Source organism: Trichomycterus rosablanca, chromosome 6 (assembly GCF_030014385.1).
Source record: "Trichomycterus rosablanca isolate fTriRos1 chromosome 6, fTriRos1.hap1, whole genome shotgun sequence".
Taxonomy (NCBI): domain Eukaryota; kingdom Metazoa; phylum Chordata; class Actinopteri; order Siluriformes; family Trichomycteridae; genus Trichomycterus; species Trichomycterus rosablanca.
In genome coordinates, this window is record NC_085993.1 from 51642180 (window position 1) to 51654679 (window position 12500).

Here is a 12500-nt window from a genome sequence, read left to right on the forward strand (position 1 = left end):
GCAGTGATGGAGCACCGGATCTGAAGGAGCTGGAGGTGCTGGAGGTGAAGGTGGGCAGAAAGACACCGGCCGGGCTGCTCAGGTGGATGCGGCAGGACGCGGCGCAGCAGCGCGGGGAGCAGAACCAACCCAACCGTCCTGAGGTCGGAGACCCGGCGCAACACTCACTGGATGAGAAGATCAGGAAACTCAGAATGGAAATGGTAAGATTTACACCAGCAGAACACAGCCTGACTGTATTTATACCGCTCAGTATAAACCAACTTTAAATATCTTGAGCTGAAGTCGGAAATCTGCATCCACATAGTGGAGATACCTGCGGTGTTTTAATATGGGTTGCTAGTCAAAATACACATAAAGTACACCTAGTGTTGGGTTATATGTCTCTTTTGACCTCCATCTGCCACTTTTCATACCTGTTTCCCACCTTCTGGCACAACCTTGGTTAGATCTTTGACTTTTCTACCTGGCAGATTTGGCTGCACCAAGAGTTCAACCAAATTTGTCTGTTTTCTTGACTTTTCAGTGCAGTCCACATATTTTGTGCAGGGTTGAGGTTAGAACTGTATTAATGGCATTCCGAAAGCCCCCCGTGTAACCTAATTTATCCATTCTGAAACCAGTTCTGACTTGTGTCAGATTGCTGATAGACCCAGTTGCATCTAGGAATGTTAAGCCAATCGTCTATTATTCCATCCTTTTTCACAGCAGGTGTAGTGTTGTTGGGTTTGAGTCTCTCTTCCTTTCTCTTCTAAACCAGCTTCTATTTAGATTTCTAAACTCTTTGGAGTCTTTGTTTTATCTGACCATAACAGTCTCTTCCAAAAAGCTCATTCTTAATGTCTAACTTAAGTCAAGCTTTAGGAAACTGATTTTCGAACCCTTTAACACTATGGCAGTGTGCAGCTTGCTTGACAATTAACAGCTTTTTAACTTATGAAAGACGTTTCTTTCTTTGGTGGTTTTTGGATCTTACAGTCTGGACGGTTGCCTCTCCATATAAGTGAGAGTTTAGACTTTCCTCCTGACCTCAGCTTTTGAGTTACATACAACTGCTTACAGATGATCTATGTTGTGATAAAATGGATTTAAGAGACATTTTGACTTTCATAAATTGCTACAGACCTTCTTGTGTGTTTTTGGAAAAATTCTTGTGACTCAGACCAATGGTTGCAGTCAAACATGCTAAAATTTAAGGATAGGATAGGAGACAGGATGGGACACAGGACAGGACTGGACAAAGCAGGGCATAGAATATAGTAGCATAGGAGGATAGGATAATACAGGACAGGATATGGTAGGACAGGGTATAGAATATAGTAGGATTGGACAGGGTAGGATAATATAGGATAGAATACCAGCATCAATAATAAAATAAATAGAAATATATGACTTGATACAACACCCAATGAGATAAAAAGATATGAAATACACTGTCGAGTGTTTGCATGATGATGTGGATATACACACAGGGTTTGAATAGTGCAAACACAACAGTGTAACCGGTATCACAGTAGAAATAATAGAAAATAATTATTATTATTACGCAAATTGTATTGATTTTATGTACATAATGTAAAGTGATACACTGAGGCGTCACCAGTTGTAGTTACAGATTGTCCTACACCAAGTATAATCAATAATCTTAGTTGTGGGCGCCCAATGCCGAGATTCTGAACTCCTTGGTTCGAAACTCAGCATTGTCACCGGTCGGCTGGACGCCATCTGGAGGGCATAATTGGCAGATACTAATTGGCCACCGTATCTGCGGGTGTGGACCGGACTATGTGTGGGTGGGTGGGTCTTCATTCACTGTGTCAGGACCCTGATTGGCGGAAGAGACACCAGTGCAGAACGCTCAGGGAGAAGAGGAGGGCGACGTGCTCTCCTCGGATGCAATCGGGTATCTCTCAGCAGCGGAAGACAAAAAAATGTTGTGCGCTAAACTACGAGGAAAATGGAGAGAAAATGCAAAAACATAATAATAATAATCTTAGTTGCGGCATGTTTGTTTTCCACCTAACAGATACTGTAATATAGTTTAAAAAACCCACAGTACACTTATAAAATATACTCAAATTGTTGACATATACAATTCATTTAAACAGCATTTTTTACAATAAACACAGTTTCAAAGCAACTCCAGGACCAAACACCAAACATTCCTCTGTTGAAAGGCCGGAGCAACAGCTGCAAGGAAAACCCCTTAAAATTACAAAGAGGAACATTAAGAGGAACCAGACTCAACAGGGACCCCCATCCTGCTTCTGTGGCCTAGAATTAAATCAAACAAACCGTATTTATAAGATAAAATAAATTCTAACAGTCCTCTTTTAGTCCAGTCTGTGGTAGAATAAAGTCTAATAATGAGTTCTGGACATCATATCCAGCAGAAGCTGTTTGTTTCCTGTCAGAATCACAGACGATGTAGTTAAAATGTTTTATGAAATTATTAATAGTGAAATATTATTTGTACAGAGAGTAGCATGAGAATTTGACACCCTATATATACGTATATATATATATATAAAATAAATAATCCATACAGGTTTTATTATGTAGAACAGTGAAATAAAACCACATCAGGTCAAGATCTCTGAAGATTATGTAACGTTATGGCATTACATTGTTAGATCTTTGCAGTTTTAACTAAAACCTGGACTAATATTATAGCATGCATGCCGGTAGATGAGACACGGTTGCAATAGAAGCCGTACAGTCCTGTTACAACACAAACACGCAGCTGATACGATAAAATTCAACTTTTGTAAGCAGCACAATCAGTATAATGATGCAAGGTTGCCATGCAACAACAGATGACTTAGAGAAGCTTGTGTAATGATGTGTGTGTGTGTGTGTGTGTGTGTGTGGAGCTTCACCTGTGTGTGGTGTTATTATTCAGGAATTCCTTATAGCAGTGAGACGTGTGTTTTACGGCTCTGCTCCGGCATGTCCGACAAACACACCTAACGTCCGAACGAATGTAGACCAGCATTTCTGGGGTCTGATGTTCTCCTTCTTGGAGTCTGATGTTCTTCTTTTTGGAATCTGATTTTCTCCTTTTTGGGGCCTGATGTTCTCCTTCTTGGGGTCTGATGTTCTCCTTTTTGGGGGGTCTGATGTCCTCCTTTTTGGGGTCTGATGTTCTCCTTTATGGGGTCTGATGTTCTCCTTTTTGGAGTCTGATGTTTTCCTTTTTGTGGTCTGATTTGCTCCTTTTTGGGGTCTGGGAACTAAAGTGCCTTATTATTTAGGACAGCTTTATTTATCGTGTATACATGTACACATGTACGGCGGCCCCTGGAGCAGACAGGGCTAAGGGCCTTGCTTAAGGGCCCAACAGTGGTTGCACGGCAGAGCCGGGATTCAAACTCTCAACCTTTTGATTGATAGCCCTGTACATTTCCTGTATATTTCTTATATACCCTTTATTTCTGGGCTGTGTGTCGTCCTTGTAAAGATGAAGCAGGATGATTTAATCCTCATCTACACCAATATCTACGTTCTGGGCTGCTTTTCATCTCCGTCTCATAAAAACCAGCTGGAATTCCTCAGACCAGTCCACCCACATTCCTCTAGACTCAGAAGCTTATCGCTCCTCCATGCCATGGATAGTGGAGTGGGAGAAAGCTGTGGGCGTGTTACAGAGCTGCAGAGGCGACCAACAACACAGTAGAACCTCGCTGTTCATACACAGGTCGTCCAGTCCAAAATGCCGTTCACACTGGGATTTGTCCGAATTCTGAATCAGTTTTCCCTGTAATGAATAATATAAACTTTATTTAAAGCAATAAATGTAGATAAAGTAAATAAAATGTATCAGTACTGAGGAGGCGTCACCAGCCGACTGGTTCTCTTTAATCCAGACTAACAAAAGCATAATAATCTAACACAGAACTTAATGTAAACAGGGTTTATGTTCATATGATCACATTCTCAAGTGCAGCACGTGTTTATGGTGTTCTGTACACACAGCAACGTGCTTCAGCTTATATCAGAAATAAAATAGTTAGATGTAGCCACGTCTCATTAAGTCCCACGTACAGTAACGACAGAATGAGCCCAGATTCTAACCTCCACATTCACTCAACACTTACTTCACATTCTAAACCATGTAAACACAGTGGTGACTGCTCCAGCGCATTCACATGAGAAGCTTTATGCGCTTTGAGCGCCGCAGCAACCGCAAAAATCACTAAGAAATACGCTATTCCAAGATCTCCATGATTAAGAAGTGTAATGAAACAATATAGACGTGCAACATGGCGCCGGTGCTGCTGTGGTACCATCAAAGCTTTACACAGTGACCAAACCAGCTTTTAGTTTTGTACCAGTTTTAAGTATCACCAAACTTTGGATGATTTGGGTTTTATTTGAAAGCTCTACAATCGTCCTCTGACGGCTGCAGACGGTGTTTTTTAAGACGGAGCTTAATGCCGCCGACCAGTGACGGGAGCAGATACGACTGAGGTCCTGCACACAGTGAGTAGTGCTGAGGGAATCATATGAACGGAGACTATGTAGAAATTAAAAAATATCTTTTATAAACATAGTTTTAAAAACGATGCATCGACTTAAAATATTGACTAAATCGACTAGGTCAATCAGTCGCAGCGGCCCTACAGTATAACTGGCTCGTCCGAAAGAGGGAGGATCATAGGGATTCCTCATAAGTGCTGCAGTTACGCCCTCTGCTGGCTGATCGATGATGCTCTGTGCGCGATACGGATCTCCACTTAAACCCAGAAGGTGCAGGTGAAAATAAGCGGCCTGTACTGCACACCTACTGTTTAGTCCTATGTGGAAGAAAGTAAGTGCCCCCTTAGCTACCAAATCAACCAGTTAACCAAATTTAAATGATAAACTAAACGCATTTTTATTTACTCGTGTTTTTATTTTATATCAGAATTTATATCTGAATATCTGAAACATTTAAATGCAACTAATTAGCAAAAAGTAGAAGAAATTATCTATTCAATTCAAATACACAAATTTAATGAAATTGTCTTCGGTTGCCAGTTTATTATTAAACCCTCCAAAGTATCAGTAAAATAACTGATTAATTATTAGATTCAATGCAATTAAGCTGATTGTACCAGACTTAAAGCGATTCTCGTGTTATTAATCTGCTTTATGTGGCTTTAATCATCGAGATACAGCAAAAATAATCAATAAACGGAGAGAAAATGTGAGATCTAATCGTACAGAACTTCGATTAATAGGTTCCACTGTGTGTCATTAGCATTACATTCAATTTTCTTTCTTTTTTAAAGACCCTCTTCACACATTCAGTCACATCTATTTCCCACGTGAAGATAATTTCTAAAGGAAATGATATGGATCCAGGCTGAGGTCCATTAAGGAAACGTTCCCGTGCCCTCCTGATTGAGTACGAGGGGAGTCAGAAGTCGGTGGAGATCCATTAGACGTAGTGCTTTTGTCAGCCTCGTTTCCGATTAGTCCGGGGATCGGTATTGATCAGGATGAGAAGGAGAAACCCTGAGGCTCTGATCGATCTCGGGCTTTATAGCCTGCGAGTAGTTCTGTGATTTTACATCTGTGGTTTACAGTCCTTCGTCCTACATTCCTGAGAAGAGGGCGTGTCTAAATCTTTAGATCCCTTATAATACTCCTACTGAGGCGCCTTAATTCTGAGTGATGATCTGACTGAATAACGTCCATCTCAGATGAGCTTGAACCCTGAATCCTCAGCGTCGGCGCTTCTGCACGTTGTTGATTAGGAGCGTAACGCATCACAGATCTTACAGATCGGATCGTTTCACGATTGTTGGGTCTCGGATCAAACCGGATGGTTTTCGGATCAGCATTTATTAATACTTGAAGAATGTCAAGAAAACGTAAAGCAGGGAACTTAAATAAAAGCTTTTAAGATGTTTCTCGGCTCCTGGTTCTCTCACTGACGCACTACAGCGATGCCGGATGTATCACTGTGGTCGTATGGCGTTCTGGTACCACAGCGCTCGCATGCTGTACTGGTTTTGTCCACCACCCTTCCTCCACCATCAGTTTATGTTACAGGGAAGCCAAAATGCTCCCATATGTGTGATTTAAACCATGCAGGAGGCTTATCAGGTTCTTCCTCTCCTCCAGTAGCCATGACTACGTCCCACGGGCCATTTGTGACCCGTTAACATTTGAGAAATTCCGCTAGCACACCAGCAACGAGATTCTGAACTCCTCGGTTTGAAACTCGGCTTTGCCACCAGTCGGCTGGGCGCCATCTAGCGGGCATAATTGGCAGTGCCTGCAGGGAGGGATGACCGGACTATGTGGGCAGGGTCTTCAAATGCTGTGTAAGGACCCTGATTGGTGGATAGAGGTGCCTGTGCCTATGCAGGGTGCATGGGTGGAAAAGTGTTCCATTGAGGGCTGCGTGCGGGTCGGAGGAGGTGTGAGCAGCAATGTGCCCGCCTTGACTGCAAAATATCGGGATCCCCCAGCAGTGGAAGACAAATTGACTACGATAAACTGGGATTAATTTGTTTTGCCTCTATTAATCAGGTTTTTAACAAGCTGCTTGAAATGTTTGACCTCTGGGCGGCGCTCTCACATGAAACGAATCCAAAACTCACCCCGTTTTCATCCCCCCGACTCAAAACATTAACATCACACCTACATTAACGTTCCCCAGTTTGTGGATGAACGCAGCGGCTCCGGAGAACCGGAAACCAGACGCCGAGCGCAGACGATTTCAGGAGTGCTGAGTTCAGAGGGAAGTGGATATGTTTATTATAAAGAAGTATCATAATCTAACCGTTAGGATTATAAACCAGTGAGTGAAATCGCGACACTGGAAGTGGAATTGTTAGTAATCAGGAGCTCTTATTATTATATTTATATTATTATATTTATTTTATTATAAAGACTCTGTGCCCCCGTGGTTGTGAGTCTGGACCCCGCTGCTGCAGGGTTTTGGTTCGTCTCGTTCTGTCTCTATCTCTGCTGAACAGACGGTAAACACGGGGGACGGCGTGAGGACAGACGGAGGACATGACCGTCGTGTTTCCCACAGTCTCAGCTCGATACAGAGATAGCGACAGTGGGCTGTGATAGGCGCTGAAGGACGTCGGCGTGGGTGACGTGGCACGACATGGAGTGAAGCGTCACGATAATAATAATAATACATTTTATTTATATAGCGCTTTTCAAGATACTCAAAGACGCTTTACATAAGACAAATAATCAAAACAAATACGTACATACACCATACAAATCATAGTACAAAATCAAAATAGTACATCAACATCAAGAATAATTAAGATAAAAACAAAGAGAGCAGCATAAGACAGTTCATTAAAAATTAGCTAAATTATGAGAGAGAACAACAAATATAGAACAATTTCTTAAAATTAGACAGAAACAGGACAGATTCACATGCAATCAGGAAACTGAAAACTTTACAAGTTTTAGGATCTAGGACTTCACATTTCTGTCGTGATCTAAGTATAAAAACTATTAAAAAGAATAGCAAAAATAAAAGCATTTATTTCGTGTTGTTACAAGTTAAATGCCATATTGAATAGATGAGTTTTGAGAAGTGACTTGAATTTGGACAGGTCAGGACAATCTCGTAGGTGTTTGGGGAGAGCATTCCATAAAGATGGAGCAGCTATGGAAAAGGCCCTGTCACCCCAGGTCCGGTGCTTGGTCCTAGAGGGTATGGACAGTAGGTTAGCCTCAGAAGAGCGAAGGCTACGGGAGGGAATGTGCTGATGGAGCAGGTCGGTGAGGTAGGATGGGGCCTGATTATGGAGAGCTTTGTGAGTGAATAGAAGAATTTTGAATTGAATGCGTTGAGCAACGGGAAGCCAATGAAGTTTTTGGAGAACAGGTGTAATATGATCACGGGAGCGAGTATGAGTAAGGAGGCGAGCAGCTGAATTCTGGATATACTGAAGTTTTTTTAGGATTTTGTTAGATGTACCATAAAGGATGCTATTGCAATAATCAATTCTGGATGTAATAAAAGCATGAATCAAGGTTTCGGCGGCAGAAAAGGAGAGTGATGGACGTAGACGTGCTATGTTTTTTAGATGAAAGAAAGCAGTTTTGGTGATGTGATTTACATGGCGGTCAAAAGAGAGGTTGCTATCAAAAATTACACCAAGATTTCGGATGTTAGAAGACGGAGACAAAGTGTCATTATCAATGGTAATTTGAAAATTTTTTGTGGTTTTTGCCAGGGTCGTAGGACCTACGATGATCATATCTGATTTTTCACAGTTTAATTTGAGGAAATTAGCTTTCATCCACAATTTCATTTCAGTGATGCAATTTGTCAGAGTGGAGTGAAGTTCAGTATTAATGGATTTGGAGGAGATGTAAAGCTGAATATCATCAGCATAGCAGTGGAAATGTAAACCATGCCGACGGATGATGTCACCAAGGGGGAGCATATAAAGAATAAACAAAAGGGGACCTAACACTGAGCCTTGGGGAACGCCTTGGGACAGTGGAGCAATGGCAGAACTACAATTGTTGATATTAACAAACTGTTGTCTGTTTACGAGATATGACCTTAACCACAAAAGGGCAGTACCAGTGATGTTGACAGAGGATTCAAGGCGGGACAGAAGAATGGAGTGATTAATGGTGTCAAAAGCTGCAGTAAGATCAAGGAGGACGAGAATATTAATTTGTCCAGAGTCTGAGGAAAAAAGAAGGTCATTTGTGACTTTGAGGAGGGCTGACTCAGTGCTGTGCTGGGGGCGGAAACCAGACTGAAATGATTCAAATAGATTATTGGAATTTAGGTGATCTTTGAGCTGTGAGGCAACAACACGTTCCAGTATTTTCGACAGAAATGGAAGATTGGAAATGGGCCGAAAGTTACTCATAATGTTAGAGTCAAGTCCAGGTTTTTTAAGTATGGGAGTAACAGCAGCCAATTTGAGTGATTGAGGGACTGAGCCAGAACTAAGAGAGGAATTGATTATCTCTGTGATAAGTGATGAGATAACTGGAAAACAACCCTTAACAAGTTTTGATGGAGCAGGATCCAAAACACAAGTGGAGCTTCGCATCCCTGTTAAGATCTCAGATAGGTCCAAATGAGACACAGGTGAGAACTGAGACAGAGGCTGGGTAATAAATTGAGATGAGATAGGCGGAGAAACAGAGATGACAGGGGAAACTGTCAGAAAATTGTGGATATTCTCAACTTTTGTTTGAAAAAATGAGAGGTAAGAGTTACACTTGTCAACTGTAAAGGAATTGGTAGTATTGTCAACTGGTTTGAGAAGTTTATTTATTGTGGAAAAGAGAGTCTTAGGATTTGTTGATCCAGCATGTATGAGTTCGGAATAGTAAGTGGATCGGGCTGCCGTAAGAGCGTCTTTGTAATGTTGAAGATAATCAGAATAAATCTGATAATGTACTGTTAGACCGGTTTTCTTATAAAGTCTTTCAAGCTGGCGTTTACGGGATTTCATTTGGTGAAGCTCAATTGTGTACCATGGTGCAGAATGACTAAATGAAACAAATTTGGTTCTCAAAGGAGCCAGCTCATCAAGACATGAGGCGAGTATGTCATTATAGTAATCGACAAGGTCAGATGAATTACTAGACAGTACAGGACAGACAGACATCTTTTTAACAAGAGAATCTGAGAAAGCAGAGGGAGAGATATATTGAAGATTCCTGAAGGATATTTTACGTTTAGCTCTAGTGATGGGCCTAGTGACCTCAATGTCCATGATGATTGTCAAATGATCAGAGACAGTAAGGTCATGGCTGGACGGCTGATGAACTAGGACACCAGTAGAGCAGACAAGGTCAAGAGTATGACCTTTTTTATGAGTTGGAAAATGTATATGTTGTGTGAAATTAAAACACTGTAACAATTCCAAAAATTCCCTGGCAAATTTACAGTTGTTGTCATCAATATGGATGTTAAAATCACCCATAAGCAGTACAGAGGATGAGAGGGCACTAAGCTGGGTTAAAAAATCTGAAAAGTCAGAGAGAAAGGAAGCGTTTGGCTTTGGCGGACGATAAACTACAGCAGTGACCAGAGGAGTAGGCCCTGACAACTTGAAAGCCAGGTGTTCAAAAGAAAGAGCAGCAGGAAAAGACAAAGTGGTTATTTTAATATCATCCCTATAGACTGCAGCAACACCACCACCTCGCCCTTCCATACGAGGTTCATCAATATACGAGTATCCCATTGGCGTGGTCTGATTTAACGTAAAATAATCCAAGGGTTTATGCCAAGTTTCAGTGAGACAGAAAAAGTCTAGTTCACTGTCAGATATAAATTCACTAAGTACAGTACTTTTTGTGTTGAGTGAACGAACATTAAGCAATGCCATTTTCAAGTGGTATTGTTGTGTAGTTGGCTGTGAGGAACGAGGAAGAGAACGGAGATTTGCTAAGTCCACTCCGCGTTTCCCATCCCACTCCGTGGACAGCGTTGTCATGGAGACTACACCGCTACTGGTGTGCAAGGCAGCAGCGCTCTGATGACGTGTTTGCGGAGCGACAGTGCGCACGGCTGACCAGAAGGATGGAATAGCGTTACCGTTTCGAAGATAAACAAGCTTTCTCCGGGAGCCCCTGTGAATATAACGAGGCCGGCGAAGGAGTCCAAGCTGTTTGATGACCGGAATACACGATGGAGTAGTGCAGTTGTTGAACTTCCTCAGCTGGTCAACGGAATAGTTCAACATCGTGCCGATCCCAGGAAAACTCATCCACCGTTCACCACCGGCCGCAGACGCGATGTACAGTAGAAAGAACAAAAAGTATCAAAAGCACAAATAAAAGTATCAAAAGTAACATAAAAGAAATAGATCCACAAGGTGTGTAAAAAGATGAAAACGAAAAACGATAAAAATACAATAAAATACGGTAAAATACGGTAACGGTAGCGGCAGCCAAATGCGCCAGCGTCCACCATCACCATGGCAACTTCGATGAAATGCCAACCAGTCTGTGCATCCACGGCAAAATAGAATCCCTGCAGGGTATTTGCTCTGCAGTCATTGGCTCTCCGAGTTCGAATCTCGGCTCTGCTACCGGTCGGCTGGGCGCCCTTTAGCAGGCATGATGGGCAGTACATGCAGCAGACAAAATTGGCCACTAGTCTGCTGTGTGGGAAAAGCCGGGACTAAAAACAGAAAAGTGGGTGGGAGGAACGTGGAGATCAGAGCATGACTCTGTGCGCGAGACTGACTTCACGCGCCGGTCCACCGAAGTACAGGCGAATAAGATGGGTCGGTGGAGCGTGGACGTGTCAGAGGGAGGGCGTGTCAGGAGAATATACCCTCCTCATACACCATCGGGGTCTTCGGCTGACCAGGGTCGTAAAGGGCCACCCAGAAACCCTGAATGGGGTTCCATCGCACTTGCTCATAGACCATTAAAGTCGTGTCGTCATTTTGTAGTCCACGCCATGTTGTTATGCCCATATTTGGTAACCCGGGTCTGAGAGAAATTTTGAATGGGAAGAATGAACGGAGATTTCGAAAATTGCTTCTCTCGCATCCTGTAGTCATAAAAAATGTTCCAAAGCTTCAGTGGTCTATTTGCTTACTTCTAGACACAATTTAGGGCGGTCAATACACCTTCATGCCAGGAGGAAACCACATGGACGAGGGGGCGCTAGTGTCAGCACATATAGGGCTGATTAGCAGATTTAGGGGTGGCGGTATACCCCCCCTTTGCCCTGAGCTGCAGATCTGTGCTGTGCTCCTGCTGACGAGAGCCGGGGCGCCGTGATTGTGAGTGCTTCCGAAATTTATGGTCCTCACTGACAAAATCAATTCTCTCTCTCCGGAAGCTTCCACAGCAGCTAAGTAGCTTTTCATAGAGTCAACTCACGATATTAAAGTTTAATACTTTAGCATTATATACTGATCAGCCATAACATTAAAACCACCTCCTTGTTTCTACACTCACTGTCCATTTTATCAGCTCCACTTACCATATAGAAGCACTTTGTAGTTCTACAATTACTGACTGTAGTCCATCTGTTTCTCTGCATGCTTTGTTACCCCCTTTCATGCTGTTCTTCAATGGTCAGGACCCCCACAGGACCACCACAGAGCAGGTATTATTTAGGTGGTGGATCGTTCTCAGCACTGCAGTGACACTGACATGGTGGTGGTGTGTTAGTGTGTGTTGTGCTGGTATGAGTGGATCAGACACAGCAGTGTCCACTCACTGTCCACTCTATTAGACACTCCTACCTAGTCGGTCCACCTTGTAGATGTAAAGTCAGAGACGATCGCTCATCTATTGCTGCTGTTTGCTGCTCCAGTGTGGACAGCGGCAGTCCATTTATTTTCGGGCAGTGTTTACGACCCTCTGGAGAGCTTTTATCATCCGGTACTGTGCAGTTGGCATCACATGTTTCATACAGCACGTCTGTTTGCTCTCCAGAGCTGTGATGGGAGGTCATAGAGGGCTTTTTCTGCTAACGCTGCTAATACAATACACAATAGTTTGGGGAGGACCCTTTCCTGTTCCAGCATGACTGT

The 12500-nt window shown here is 42.7% G+C and overlaps 1 protein-coding gene across 1 annotated transcript in view; it reads left to right on the plus strand.

Annotated features, from left to right (window-relative positions):
- Window positions 1-12500, plus strand: part of lurap1 (leucine rich adaptor protein 1) — a 16157-nt gene that overhangs the window by 103 nt on the left and 3554 nt on the right. The window contains exon 1 of the mRNA XM_062998080.1: window positions 1-203. This exon is cut by the window's left edge and continues 103 nt beyond it. Coding sequence (XP_062854150.1) covers window positions 1-203 — 203 coding nt within the window. The remainder of the gene's footprint in view (window positions 204-12500) is intronic.